Source organism: Heterodontus francisci, chromosome 17, assembly GCF_036365525.1.
Source record: "Heterodontus francisci isolate sHetFra1 chromosome 17, sHetFra1.hap1, whole genome shotgun sequence".
Classification (NCBI taxonomy): domain Eukaryota; kingdom Metazoa; phylum Chordata; class Chondrichthyes; order Heterodontiformes; family Heterodontidae; genus Heterodontus; species Heterodontus francisci.
In genome coordinates this window covers 78,008,844-78,024,553 of record NC_090387.1, presented here as the reverse complement: position 1 = coordinate 78,024,553, position 15,710 = coordinate 78,008,844, and the positions used below count along the sequence as shown (strand labels likewise).

Below are 15,710 nucleotides of genomic sequence, written 5' to 3'. Positions count from 1 at the left end.
ATCAGGCTTGGTCAGTCAGTTCATTATCACTTTGCATTCAAACAGCAAGTTTTGTTTGTACTAAATCTAAGTTATGTCAGTGCTCCAAACTTGAGTTACTTTGCTTCCACCCCGCCCCTCACTTTCCATCAGTTTTTTATCGCTTCTCCGTCTCCTCTTCTGAAGGACCCCTCACTTGAAACCTTTTCAAAAATAACCAATAAGAAGGCACTGGATTGTTCCAGTGTAATCAACCAAAAACCAAACAAATAAAAGCAAAATACGGTGGATGTTGGAAATCTGAAATAAAAACAAGAAATGCTGGTTCCGAAGAAGGGTCACTGACACGAAACGTTAACTCTGCTTCTCTTTCCACAGATGCTGCCAGACCTGCTGAGTGGTTCCAGCATTTCTTGTTTTTATTTTAAAACCAAACAAAAGTGTTCCCCTTTTAGAGAGGCACAACTAATAAAGAACTTAATTAGAAATAAAAGCCAAAGGAATCTTATAAACTTAAATAAAAATATTGTTACTGGCATCGACTTTTAGTGTACCAGCAGACACTTTTATGAGGCGGGGGAGGCCATAACCTAGCAATGGAAAGTGAGGGGTGGGAGTGGGGGGGGTGGGTGGTGGTGGAGTGCTTATTGCCTGCCCATCGCACCGCAATTAAGTCAGGTGTGAGAAAGGCCAAAGATGGCCTTCCCACCCAGAGGCCAAATGAGGCTCTTACATGGCCAATTAGTAGGCACTTAAGTGGCACTTCCTGCTGCCACTGGAATTAAACCTGCAGCGGGGATGGGGAGGGTGGGGGGGGGGGGGCCTCTGCAAAGGGGAAGGTCACCCAGTAAAACAAGGCATCCCCCCTGCGGGCTTGGGGATGGTGCCCTCCTCATGGGAAATCAGTGGCCCACAGAGGGCCCCGCCAGCAAAGGCCACCCGTCCACTAACCATCCCCATTCCCAAAGACCACTTCCCCCCCCACTTCCCCCACTCATCAAGGCCTGCCAGATTGGCTCCAGCGACCCTGTCTCACTTACCTTAGGTGCTGATCTCCAGCGCTGGGCCTGGTCCCAGGCCTGGTGTAGTACCGACAGCGGCCAATGCTCCCAATGGCGCTGCCAATACTACTGAACTGCATCCCTCTGATTGGCCGGCAGCTCTTGGCGGCGAGATCCCCATCCTTAAAGGGAAGGGGACCTTGGTGCCAGGCAGTTAATTGCCCGAGCGCCGTTGAATTATGCTGGGGGCTTCTGAAGGGTCGAGGTGGCATTCCCTCACCTTTTCAGCTCGTTGTTGGAGCCCCCGCTGGCTTGACTAAATTCATCCCACCATGTGCTCCTTCCTCAAAGTCACCCAGGCGCAGACAAGATCACGGAAGCGAGGCAGGTGGAGCAACTATCCTCACGGGCCACACCCAACTTGGACCTGTAGATGGCCACCTCCTCAAAGAACACAGTTGATAATTTATTCCCGTAAGCTATCCCTTGCTCCATATGAACTGGAGTGTGAGCTTATATGCACAATATCTGGCAATGTTTTAAAGTGTAACTTTGGTCAGTTTTTATATCATTCTTGCTTCTGAGTCAGAAAGATCTGAGTCCAGTTCTGCTTCAGAATTTCCTAGGGCAATGCTGCTTTCTCCTACTTTACAATGCAGCATTGCCCAAGGTTTGAGCAGAAATTCATTTCTGTTATTAGTTTATTGAATTGGCACAAGTCATCGTACATTCTCCTAGCCTTTGAATTGTGGAACAATAAATATTGTCTTACTCCATGAGATTTCAGCTGTAAACAATGAGTAAGGCATTATTGAAAGCAAAGATTAATCAGCAGCAAGAAGTCTAAACAGTAGACTGGACTGTTACAGTGGGACTGGAATTCTGCAAGACTATCACCAGCCTCCTGCTATAATGTTAGCAGGAGAGCTGAGAGAGGCCACAGAGAAAACATGTGAATGGCTGAAAATGGCCGTGTGCACATTTTCACCTGGGTTTCTGCCAGATGTCCTGCCCTGGTGAGAAACCCCACAATATTTCAGGGCCACAATTTCTAACTTACACCTCTTCAAACAAAACAAAAATATCAAGACCCTTTGCTACCCATTTGTTGGACTGCTTTCCTGTTCTATTTTCTTTCATTACTTTAAACACAGTTTTCAGCTTTAACAACCGCAGAATCCGATCTTTGTCTTTAACTAGCTCATGTTACACAATCCTTCATGACAACTCAGTCAAATCACACAATACAATTTCATATGATTATATAATTCTTTATTATTGAGTTCACAAATCACTATAAGAGCTCAGGTACCATGCTTCGCAATTCCAGTATGACGACAGCAAACAGTGGTTTTCTCAAAACACTTTTACAAGTTCTACCTTTTTATCTCTACATTCCATGCATACTAACACTAAATTACAATATATCAAAAGACACACAATGCAGACTTCAGATAACATGGAGCCAAGAAAATAGACCCATGTTGATCTCAATCTCTCTCAATAATTCAGTTATCATGGTTATATGGTCCACTTAAGCTCTTCAATCACTTTACAACTATAACCTGTGACCAAACCAACATGTCCCATACCCTTAAGGCATGGATGAATGATCTTCCTTAAACTAGGCCTGCTTCACTGTTCCATGTTCCCTATTCAGCAGAACTGAAAGATGTTTTAACTGATCATGTGCTGATCTCACAAACAACGAGGTACATGGGCAATGTGAACGCACATTCCTGCATCACTTAGCAACATTAAACCTGGACCAGTATCCATAACATTAAACTTACTGAAATAGAAAAGGAAAAAAGACTTGCATTTATAAAGCACCTTTCACAACCTCCGGACATCCCAAAAAGCTTTACAACCAACTTCTGAAGTGTAGTCATTGTTGTAGTGTACGAAATGCAGCAGCCAAATTATACACAAGGCCCCATAAACAGCGATGGAATGAATAACCAGATCATCTGTTTTACCTGTTATTTGTGTGATAAATGTTCTCCAGAGCACCAGAATTAACTCTAAAATAAAAGCAAAATACTGCGGATGCTGGAAATCTGAAATAAAAACAGAAGGTGCTGGAAATACTCAGCAGCTGTGGCAGCATTTGTGGAGAGAGAAGCAGAGTTAACGTTTCAGGTTGGTGACCTTTCATCAGAACTGGCAAAGATTAGTAAAGAATTAGGTTTTAAGCAAATAAAGTGGGGGTGGGGGGAAGGAGAACAAAAGGGAAGGTGTTGTTAGGACAGAGGGCTGGAGAGATTAACTGACAAGGAGGTCATGGAGCAAAGGCAAAGGGAGTGTGCTGATGGTGTGGTGAAAGAAACAGGCATTAGTAATATAGAAACTGCAGGGGTGAAAGCATAAAGGAAATTAGGAAAGCAAAGAGAGGGCATGAAATATTGGTACGTAAAATCAAGGAGAACCCAAAGATGTTTTATCAATACATTATGAGTAAGAGGATAATTAAGGAAAGTGTAGGGCCTATAAAAGACCAAGAAGGTAACCTATGTTTAGAGGTGGAAGATGTGGGTATGGTTCTAAATGAATACTTTGCGTCTGTCTTCACAAAAGAAGAGGATGATGCAGGCATTATAGTTAAGGAGGAGGAGTGTGAGATATTGGATATGATAAACATAGGGAGAGAGGAAGTATTAACGGGATTAGCATCCTTGAAAGTGGATAAATCACCAGGGCTAGATGAAGTATACCTCAGGCTGTTAAAAGAAGCCAGGGAGGAAATAATGGATGCTCTGACCATCATTTTCTAATCCTCACTGGATACAGGTGCAGTGCTGGAGGACTGCTAACTTTGTTCCTTTGTTTAAAAAGGGAGCAAGGGATAGAATGAATAATTACAGGCCAGTCAGTCTAACCTCAGTAGTGGGCAAATTATTGGAATCAATTCTAAGAGACAGGATAAACTGTCACTTAGAAAGGCACAGAGTAATCAAGGATAGTCAGCATGGATTTGTTAAGGGAAGATTGTGTCTGACTAACTAGATTACATTTTTTGAGGAAGTATCAAGGAGGATTGATGAGGGTAGTGCAGTTGTTGTGGTCTACATGGATTTTAGCAAAGCTTTTGACCAAGTCCCACATGGCAGACTGGTTAAAAAAATAAAAGCCCATTGGATCCAGGGGAATGTAGCAAGGTGGATATAAAATTGGCTCAGTGGCAGGAAACAAATTACACAAATGGGTGTTTTTGCGACTGGAAGGCTGTTTCCAGTGGTGTTCTGCAAGGCTCAGTACTGGGTCCACTGCTTTTTGTGCTATAAATTAATGATTTGGCATGATCAAGATGTTTGCAGATGACACAAAAATTGGCCGCATGGTTGATAGTGAGGAGGGAAGCTGTCGGCTGCAGGAAGATATTGATGGTCTGGTCAGATGGGCAGAAAAGTGGCAAATGGAATTCAACCTGGAGAAGTGTGAGGTGATGCATTTGGGGAGGTCAAACAAGGCAAAGGAATACACAATAAATGTGAGGATATTGAGAGATGTAGAGCAAGTGAGGGACCTTGGAGTGAATGTCCACAGATTCCTGAAGGTAGCAGGACAGGTCGATAAGGTGGTTAAGAAGGCATATGGAATCCTTTTCTTTATTAGCTGAGGTATAGAATATAAGAGCAGGGAGGTTATGCTGGAACTATATAAAGTGCTAGTTAGGTCACAACTTGAGTACTGTGTGCAGTTCTGATCACCTCATTACAGAAAGGATGTGATTGCACTAGACAGGGTACAGAAGAGATTTCCGAGGATGTTGCCAGGACTGGAAAATTGCAGCTATGAGGAAAGATTGGATAGGCTGGGGTTGTTATCCTTGGAACAGAGGAGGCTGAGGGGAGATTTGATTGAGGTGTACAAGGTTGTGAGGGGCCTGGATAGAGTGGATAGGAAGGGCCTATTTACCTTCGCAGAGGGTTCAGTGACTAGGGGGCATAGATTTAAAGTGATTGGTAGAAAGATTAGAGGAGAGATGAGGAAAAAGTTATTCACCCAGAGGGTGGTGAGGGTCTGGAACCCGCTGCCTGAAAGGGTAGCAGAGGCAGAGATCCTCAACTCATTTAAAATGTGTCTGGATATGCACTGAAGTCCTGTAACTACCAGGGATATTGACCAAGTGTTGGAAAATGGGATTAGGATGGGTGGCTTGTTTTTCGTCTGGTACAGACACGATGGACAGAATGGCCTCCTTCTGTATCATAAATGTTTCTGCATTTTCTAATATCTGAAAAGGAAGAATGTGCAGGGATGTGGGGATGGGGCGGAGGAGTGGCAGTATGTGAATTGCTCCTTAGGAGAGCCATCATGGGCACGATGAGTCGAATGGCTTTCTTCTGTGCTGTAACAATTCTATGTTTCTATGAAGAGAGAGGTTCTTCATAAGGTTTGGGCTGACTAGTTTCAAAGAAATGCTAGTTCTGAACTTAGCTCACTCACAGGGATAGTGTGTGCTTATGTGAGAAGGAGTGTTATGTAATAATTTGAAATTCATTGAAAATTATATTTTGTTTATTCATGTTAAAATAGGCCAGTTTATTCATTTAAAATTGGCCATGTCTCACTTCAGTGCACATCAATGCATCTTCTGCATGTTGGGCATGTACGAGATCTCAGTATCCAGATCAGACAATGAGTGGTTTCATTGTTAGTGTCCTCAGGGCATACGTCTGTATGACTAGATAGTGAAGGTAAACTCCTGAACATAAAGGATATGGGGTCCAGTTACAGAGGCGTTCAGTGACGCTGAATCCAAGACAATAATGCACAGGGCGGAACTGGTAGCCAAAAGTGAGTTTCACAGAGAGTAATAGGTCAGCAGACGTGGTCTCTTCAGACTACTAGAAAAGATTGGATGCCCACCAAAGCTACTAAGTATCACCACCTCATTCCATGACAATATGAAAGGCACAATTCAACATGGTGGCTCCTCCTCAGAGCCCTTTCCTATCCTGAGTGGCGTGAAACAGGGCTGTGTTCTCGCACCCACACTTTTTGGGATTTTCTTCTCCCTGCTGCTTTCACATGCGTTCAAGTCCTCTGAAGAAGGAATTTTCCTCCACACAAGATCAGGGGGCAGGTTGTTCAACCTTGCCCGTCTAAGAGTGAAGTCCAAAGTACGGAAAGTCCTCATCAGGAAACTCCTCTTTGCTGACGATGCTGCTTTAACATCTCACACTGAAGAGTGCCTGCAGAGTCTCATCGACAGGTTTGCGGCTGCCTGCAATGAATTTGGCCTAACCATCAGCCTCAAGAAAACAAACATCATGGGGCAGGATGTCAGAAATGCTCCATCCATCAATATTGGCGACCACGCTCTGGAAGTGGTTCAAGAGTTCACCTACCTAGGCTCAACTATCACCAGTAATCTGTCTCTAGATGCAGAAATCAACAAGCGCATGGGAAAGGCTTCCACTGCTATGTCCAGACTGGCCAAGAGAGTGTGGGAAAATGGCGCACTGACACGGAACACAAAAGTCAGAGTGTATCAGGCCTGTGTCCTCAGTACCTTGCTCTATGGCAGCGAGGCCTGGACAACGTATGTCAGCCAAGAGCGACGTCTCAATTCATTCCATCTTCGCTGCCTCCGGAGAATACTTGGCATCAGGTGGCAGGACCGTATCTCCAACACAGAAGTCCTCGAGGCGGCCAACATCTCCAGCTTGTACACACTACTGAGTCAGCGGCACTTGAGATGGCTTGGCCATGTGAGCCGCATGGAAGATGGCAGGATCCCCAAAGACACATTGTACAGCGAGCTCGCCACTGGTATCAGACCCACCGGCCGTCCATGTCTCCGCTATAAAGACGTCTGCAAACGCGACATGAAATCCTGTGACATTGATCACAAGTCGTGGGAGTCAGTTGCCAGCGTTCGCCAGAGCTGGAGGGCAGCCATAAAGATGGGGCTAAAATGTGGCGAGTCGAAGAGACTTAGTAGTTGGCAGGAAAAAAGACAGAGGCGCAAGGGGAGAGCCAAGTGTGCAACAGCCCCGACAAACAAATTTCTCTGCAGCACCTGTGGAAGAGCCTGTCACTCTAGAATTGGCCTTTATAGCCACTCCAGGCGCTGCTTCACAAACCACTGACCACCTCCAGGCGCGTATCCATTGTCTCTCGAGATAAGGAGGCCCAAAAGAAAAAAAAGAATAGGTACTGTGAGTAAGTTAACATAAGGTAACAGGTATTAGGAGTTACATGGAGCGTAACTTAATGGAAAGATTCGGGTGATTAATATATGAAATATGGACACCCAGAAGTGAGTTGTTGCCTGGAATCTCAGTCATAACAGCACAGAGGGAGGCCATTCTGCCCATCAAGTCCATACCATCTAACTGTGTGTTTCACATGATAATATAAATCCTCAGTTAATGGGAGCTAAACATACAAATCTGCTTCTGGTCATCATTTACAGAAAGTAATGTTATTCATGCTGACGCTTTTGTAGAAGAACAAAAATAATTTAGTGAAAGTCTCTAGTCTCTCACAAACAATGATCTGTCTGCAACCAAGACAATCTGCTCCAGGAAAATATTTGTTTCTTTATTTTAAACAGGAAGAGTAAAGGAAGTACCATCTGCATGGCGACAGATGAACTTTAGGCAATGAATCAGGGCCAGACATGGGAAGAAGCAACGGCTGGACAGATTTCTGAATCCTATATCAAAACAGAAAATGCGAGCGATACTCAGCAGTTCTGATAGCATCTGTAGAGACTGAAACAGAATTAACATTTCAGGCCAATGACCTTGCATCAGAACTGGTAAAAGTTAGAGATGTAACAGATTTTAAACAATTACAGAGGCAGGGAAATAGCAATGGTAAATGGTTCTGGATCCCCAGTTACACCTCCTCTAGAAATATCTTTAGTTTCTTCACTTGTCCCATTACCATCTAATTTTGCCTTGCACCATGAGCCATTTTGTCATTTAATCTCGTCTGCCTTCCACCTTAACATAGACGTTCCCTTTTATTCTCTCCTACCCCCTTTCCCTTGCCTCTGAACTTGGATAAAACCTGTAACATCTCTAACTTTTTCCTGTTCTGATGAGATGTTACACAGACCTGAAACATGAACTCTGTTTTTCTCTCCAGAGATGCCACCTGACCTGCTGAGTTTTTCCTATATTTTCTATTTTTATATCAGATTTCCAGCATCCACAGTATTTTGGTTCTGCGGAAACCTGTCATCATCTTGCTCCATGGCTGTAGCTGTGAGGAGAGAACTGTATGGGACATGTCTACTCCCCGTGACTTTATTCAGCATGACATATGTTCTTCTTCCAAAAAAGTAATGATGGAATTGCCATCCATCACAATGACTTTAATTATGTACAGTCAACAAAAGTTTTAAATAAATACTAAACCAATTTTCCCTTAAAGTAAATGTCAGAGTTTCTGCTACTACTAGCTACTGGCTGAAACAAGCAGCAATCCTGTCATTGGTTGCAAGAGATCCACTTCATTCCCCCTACCACAACACTCCACCTAGGTATAACAATCATTGCGATTGGTCAAGAACACTATTTGCCTCCTCCCTCCTCTTGCACTTGGATTGTAAAAGGGTGCCGTGACCACAGTTACATGTCCCATATTATGGCTCTTGTTCTGAAAACCTACCTGCTTTAAGGCTATCAGAAACCACTTTTTCAAATTCCACAGTTGGCCTGAATGGCCTTACTGTTCTTTCAATACGTTTGTGCCTTTGCTTCACTGTGAAGTAATTTCCTGGGTGGATCAGTTTTATTCCAGCTATTTCTCCCCCACCCCAATTCTTATGCCTTCCCCACGCTATTTATACTTGTAGGCCAAATAGAAAAGCAAGTGACTTATGACCCAGCCAGTCGTCAGGGCAGTGTCAGTTTGATCCCTGGATGTGGGAAAATAGTTGGCCCAGTTTGCTGTCTCTCTCTGAGATGGGGAGTTGGACCCTCTCCTATTACTCCATTCTTTGAAACTCCAGTGGCCTAAAAGCACCATGCCATCTGGGGACAGGTATCAGTTTCAAATAGCTGTCATTTGGTGTATCAGCTGTGGCTCAGTGGTTAGCACTCACACTGCTGAGGCAGCTGGTTATCACGGGTTCAAATCCCACTCCAGAGATTTACAAGTTATGTCTAGTGCAGTACTGAAGGAATTCTGCCTTTCAAAGGAAACCTTAAGCCACCCTCTTAGATGGAAGTTAAAAGATTGCATGGTGCTATTTTAAAGGGGAGCTTATCCATTGCCCTGGCCAATATGTATCCTTCTCAGCCTTGGACTCTGAGGTCAATTGGGATGCTCAGTTGAAATCACTATCATTAGAGGACTATGTGTGCTTAGCATACCCTTTAACATGAGAATTAATTAGACAGTCAGTAACACAGACATTGTAAACAGTAAAGGCCACAGGCCTCCTTACCCGAGAAGACTTGCTGTAGATTGTGTACTGCAGTGGCCAACTGGACATGGTCAGAAGCCAGGCTGTACAGCTGCCCCAGGCCTTCAAACCCATTGACTTTGTTCTGCCAGTCCTCACGGACCTCAACCAGCGTGCGGCGCACGGCTCTGACATCATCGAGAGAAGTCCTCAGCTGTCCAAGGCCTGTCCCAACCCCTTCCAGATAGGACTGAACAGCAGACTGCAGGGAGAGACATTTACTTTAGACTTCATTTAGACTTTAGGATGAAAAGGCTGAAGGAATCCCTCCTTCCAGAATTCAAAGCCCAACCCCCACTACCTCGTAGACTGTACTCAACCAGCTGAGCTACCCAGTGACCAAATCGAGAAGAAAGTTTAAATATGGAAACATAAGTAATGGCAGTATAAGCAGTGTGGCACTCTCAGACCACATGGCATCCATACGTTAAGACCCACTCCAATGTCATTGAATTTTACAGCACACAAGGAGGCCATTTGGCCCATTGTGCCTGTGCTGGCTTTTTGAAAGCTATCCAATTAATCCCACTCCCCTGTTTTCCCCATTCTGCTGCAAATGTTTCCTTTTCAAGTGTCCAATTCCCTGGTGAAAGTTATTATTGAATCTGTTGCAATGCATTCCAGCTATAAAAACTTGCATTAAAAAACTCCTCATCTGCCCTTTGGCTCTTTGGCCAATTTTCCCAAGTCTGTGTTACTGACCCTCCAGCCAGTGGAAACAATTTCTCTTTATCGACTATCAAAATCCCTCCTAAGGTTGAACACAACTATTAAATTTTCCCTTAACCTTCTTTACTCTAAGCAGAACAATCTCAGCTTCTCCAGTCTCTCCACATAACTGAAGTCTCTCATCCCGTTCCATTCCAGTAAATTTCCTCTGCACCCTCTCCAAGGCCTTGACATCCTTCCTAAAGTCATGAAGCCAAATAAACTTTTGAGAGTTCTATTCATGGAGGTTTGTTTGGGAATAGTCCAATGACAGCTAAATACAGCAAGGTTCAGTGATTGGATTTCTGCTTTAGACAGTTAACTAGTGACATTGTGGAGATATAGGATTCATTTTTGCATTGTATAGCTAAGGAGATGCAGGATGTGGATTACTGAAACATCCATTCAGTGACAATCTTAAAAGACTTTTTTTTGCTGAATAGATTAATCTTATTAATATGAGATTTGAAAGCTCACATTCCTGATCTTGGATTCTAGCTGCATGATTGGCAGCAAACCAGGCCAAAGGTCAGAAGTCACAGTGTGAGGGCAAAAACCCAGCATTCCTCAAGCTGACCTCTGTACTGTGAAGATCTGAACGTCTCCGCAGACACTGAGTTTTCAGACCAGCTTCTTCAGCTTCTATCCGTGCACTGAGGGGAATAAATGAATTATTCAGTAACTGCAGGGCACTGAAGTTTCTTGCTTAACTGGAATATTAATACTTTTTTTTAACCAATTATCTTCCCTTCTCCCAAAGGCACTGATTCCTCACTGGGCTCCAGTCCTTTGCCCAATTTTTATGCTTACTAGTCACAGCAGAATCATGCCTTCACTAATCTCCACCTGACTGCACTTTCCATCAGGGCTGCTCGACAACAAATGGGAGCAGAAATTTTGCCCCACATTTTCCCTCCCTGCCCTATGCTTGCTGTGCTCACTACCATATTGGATGAGATTAACCAACTGGGTACAGAGCAGAGATTGGGCCTGAGACCTCCCTGGGCTGCATTGTTCAGCTGATCACTAGATAAACTCAGTGAACCTTCTGGGAGGTTGGATGGCTTATTACTCACATGAGACTGAAAGTCATTGGAGTACTTGACTTGTCGTTCACTATGAAATATTAATTGTTTCAAACATTTTCATTTTTTCAACCAGGGAGCCATTCTTCATGAGTTTAGATTAGATTAGAGATACAGCACTGAAACAGGCCCTTCGGCCCACCGAGTCTGTGCTGACCATCAACCACCCATTTATACTAATCCTACACTAATCCCATATTCCTACCAAACATCCCCATCTGTCCCTATATTTCCCTACCACCTACCTATACTAGTGACAATTTATAATGGCCAATTTACCTACCAACCTGCAAGTCTTTTGGCTTGTGGGAGGAAACCGGAGCACCCGGAGAAAACCCACGCAGACACAGGGAGAACTTGCAAACTCCACACAGGCAGTGCCCAGAATCGAACCCGGGTCCCTGGAGCTGTGAGGCTGCAGTGCTAACCACTGCGCCACTGTGCCGCCCTTAGTTAGCTGAGGTATTGGGTGTCCTCAGGCTATTTGACCATTGGGGCATCACAGCCAAGCCCAATCCTGTCCTCAGCCAAGTTCTACACACACTCTCACTTTCCAGCCAGGGTTGCAGGATAGCAATAAGGACTGGAATCCACATAAGATATAAAAATAAATGTTCTTTAATTTGCAAGAAGTAAGTGTAAGAAAGTACAAGGTGGAGATTTTTGAAATATATACATGATTGCTGAGATGGATGTGCTTTGAGGAACTCCCGGATAAAGAATGACAGAATTCTAAAGCTGAGAGCACAAGCTAAACTTAGCACAAGGGTTACATTCTCCTGCTTGCAGTTAGCAATATGGATTTAACTGTCAGCCCCTTCAGTTAACACTGACTCTTTCAAAGATTCAGAAGGGAATTGAAACAGTTCCTGATTTAATAGAGTTGTTTGAGATAGGAAATGATTTTTCAGAAGCACGTCTGGGTTATGGAGTCTAAGGTAGGGTGGGTTGCACCTCAGCTACTGCCTTACTCTCTTATGGTCTTATTACATACTTGCCTTTAATCTGGACTGTACAGAGGATGTTCTTTGTGTCTCCCTCTTGCGATACTGGCCCAATCTCTCCAATTGATTTGGGTGGTAAAAGATTCCTGAGGCCCATTTTAATGCAGCTCCCCGGGCCAGCTTTTCAGCTTTTTCAAACTCAGGCCACATAGCATCTGAAAAAGAGCACAGACAGTGGTTTACAAAAAAATCCTTCTTTTCTACATATAGAAATACCCTTTTTAGATTTGAAATACCTAATGGCTATTCTGATTAGCTCGAACCAGAAGATAATGCAAGTCTTTCTTTCTTGCAAAAGCAGAACAAGTACATTGTCAGTCTCCAAGGTCACCATAAACCAAACCAGTACTGCTAAGCTCAGTCAGTATCCCATTGTACCAAGTGTGAAAAACCTTACGTACTGTGCACCAAAAATATAACAATGTAGAGTAATCAAAGGACAATTGCATAACTTTCCTTAAATCTCTGTACAAAGGGGACCCTTGAGTTCCATTAGCTGATTCCATTTTGATAGTTTCCCCTTTTACGTGTCAAACAGTATTATCGATAGTGTCATCAAGTGACGCCAACTCACAAATAACCCGTTCGCCGATGCTCAGTTTGCCTTCGGCCAGAACCACTCAGCTTTAGACCCAATGATAACCTTGATCTAGACATGGATACAGAAGTGGAATGTTGTAGGAGGGGTGACAGTAAGCTACCCTTAGCACTGAGGCAGCACCCAATCAAGAATGGCACCAAGGACCCCTGTGCAAAACTGCAGGTAAAGGGGAAAATGATATGAGGAAAGCACAAAGCAGGAGGAAAGATTATACTGAGCTGGACTGTTCTGGGATGAAATTAAACTTTGGCAGTGGTGCAAACTGCTGTAGCAGATTGTTTGCCCTCATCCAATGGTCAATGAGAAGGAAATTCAGCTGGGGAGTATAATGAGCAGCGATCTGCTAGGATCCATTTTACATCACTGCCAAAATTGAATTTCATCTGCCCTTTGACTCCTTGCTAGTTTTAATGACTTGATCCTGTATGCCATGAGGTAATTGGAAGCAAGAAACGGGCATTTTTCAAATCCAAGTGAAATGGGTTGAAAACCTTATTTAACCTCCAGCTCGCTGCAGATGAGCTTTCTCCTTTGGACACACACTTGGTCAGCTGATCAGTACACTTGCCTGTTGGCTGTTTGAGCTTGTAAAAATATTTCAAAAATGAACTTGGTTGTGTCATGTTCTCTTGGTGCTTGGGATGTAGGCAATGTTGGCAAGGTGAGGCATTGATTGTCCAACCTTAGCTGCCTTATAGACATTAAGAGTCAGCCACACTGAATTTTAGTTCCAGGGTCCCGATCCAGACTCCAGGCTGAATTCTGGGTCGAGAACCTGGAAGTGGCTGTGTTGGGACCCTGGAGGAGATTTTCGAATAGGGGGCCAATTAAGAGTCCATCTCCCGGAGCCCTGTCCAATTAAGGACGTCAGGCAGGCTCCGCAGCTGAGAGAGCCAATGGGATCGCGCGAAGCTCTGGGCGCCCTGTGAAAACTTGTAAATGTTACAAAATATACCGTGACCATAGCTGCAACCCATCTTTGCAAATGGGGACCCCCTCCACCGGATGGCCTGCAACCATGGCTGTGGCTCTTGCAGCGCAGCAGATCCATTCTAGGCTGCTCTGCAGGATGCGCCTCTGCCCCCCACCCCCCAGGCCTGCCACATGTTCTTTTTTTAAAAAGTGTCATGGACTCTCTTTCATCCACCCGAGAGGGCAGGTGGGGCTTCAGTTTAATGTCTCATTCGAAAGACCGATGAGGGACATTTATGAACATTTATTGTCATTTTTATGACAAAACAGCGGCTTTTATGGTCATTTCTTCTCTGGTACCAGCCAACAAATTACCAGATTTATTGAATTCAATTTCAGGACTTGGTATAATAGGATTAATGATCATAATGTTTGACTTGTTAGTCCAGTACCACAACCACTAGGCTACCATACCCATAGACATAACTTCCTCGATCTTATATATTGCCTTATCCTAAAATTGGGACATTTCAAAGTACCTCACACAATGAATTACTTTTTGGAGTGCAGTGACTATTGTTATGTAGGTGAGCACAGCAACTTCCTGTAAATAGTAATGTGATAGATGACAGGTATTGGACCAAAGAGCAATATTAGCCAGGTTAAAAAAGAAAGAAAGAACGAACGTAACAGGATAACTTGCTACTCTTCTGTGCCATGGTATTTTTACCATTCACCCTAACAGGCAGAATGGGCCACAATTTAATGTCTTGTCTGAATGATGGATACTTCTGGCAATGCAGTTGTCAGCGTCAGCCTAAATGGGGTCTATATTATGTGCTCAAGGCCTGATGTTATTGCCCAACCTTCCAGATTTTTTTTCTTCCAGAGATTGGGACAAGCTAATACACACAAAGATGTAGCGATCTTTACCATGCGATTCCCCAGGTACAGAAATGTGGTTTGATTTGTTGACAGGCTAAGAGTTAAAACATGATCAATGTAAACATTTCAACAGCTTTGGGTGACCCAGGTCCGGAACCAGAAAAAAAAATCCGAAGATTTAAATTAAAATAGCAAACATAAAGCTTGAAGAACTATAAGAACAATAGATTACAAGCCACAGTTACCTCCAGTCAGAGGAAATCTTCCCATCTGCCTTTTTCAAATCAGTTTAAAAATAATTCTGACTAACTTTAACATCCTCTCATTTTTCTCACTGTGTGGCATCTGACAAGTTTCTTTTAATTCCCCTTATAATTATTTCCCTCTGGTTTCCTCCCTTCCTTTCCTGAAGGCTTGACTCATTTTTATCACTGCATTGAAAACAAGGTGAAGGGCCAAAGCCCTTAGAACAGGACGTAGGCAAGGTTGAGAGGAGTGGGAGAGAGGTTGAGACCAATCCTGAGGAATGGTTGGGGGACACCAAGCTTGAGTTTCAAAGTTGTGGGAAAACTGATGATCATTTTTCATGTATTATGGCAAACAGTGTTGCAGACTATTCGACCTTGGAGGGCACAGCAACAGAGCCTGATGTGCTCTTACCAGCACAGGACAGTGCTGAGATATCAGGTGCAGGATCCCTGGTTGAGCTTGTCCTCTCTAACCCAGGGTAATGAGGCCAATTGATGTCTCCTTCCACCGCCACCTTACACACCACCCCTCAACCCCACGACACCATCCGAGACTCAGCATAGATTAAAGAATTAAAATGTCCCTGTTCTGTGTGGCTCAGCAGTACACCGACTACCAAAGCCGTTGATTGGGAGGGGCGGGGAGGTGGGGGGAGGGCGGGGGGGGGTGGTGGGGGGAATGATGCTGTGGGGTAGGGTGTGGAACTCAATCAGTTCTACCTCACAGACTGGAAATGTCTGGTGTTCATTCCACACATCCAAGCCCACAGCAGACATGTGGTTGTTGGCACATAATCAAACCATTCAGCCTTGTTTGCTGTTGCTCAGTAATCTGACTGAAGTTGAAACAATGACAGCC

The 15,710-nt window shown here is 44.0% G+C and overlaps 1 protein-coding gene across 2 annotated transcripts in view; it reads right to left on the bottom strand.

The window, feature by feature from the left end:
* The window catches only part of exoc3l1 (exocyst complex component 3-like 1), a 128,015-nt gene that overhangs the window by 81,891 nt on the left and 30,414 nt on the right, over positions 1 to 15,710 (bottom strand). For both annotated transcript variants that reach the window (XM_068049740.1, XM_068049741.1), the window contains exons 2-3: positions 12,200 to 12,360; positions 9,391 to 9,610 (exon numbers count right to left, since the gene is read on the bottom strand). In XM_068049740.1, coding sequence (XP_067905841.1) covers positions 9,391 to 9,610; positions 12,200 to 12,360 — 381 coding nt within the window. The remainder of the gene's footprint in view (positions 1 to 9,390; positions 9,611 to 12,199; positions 12,361 to 15,710) is intronic.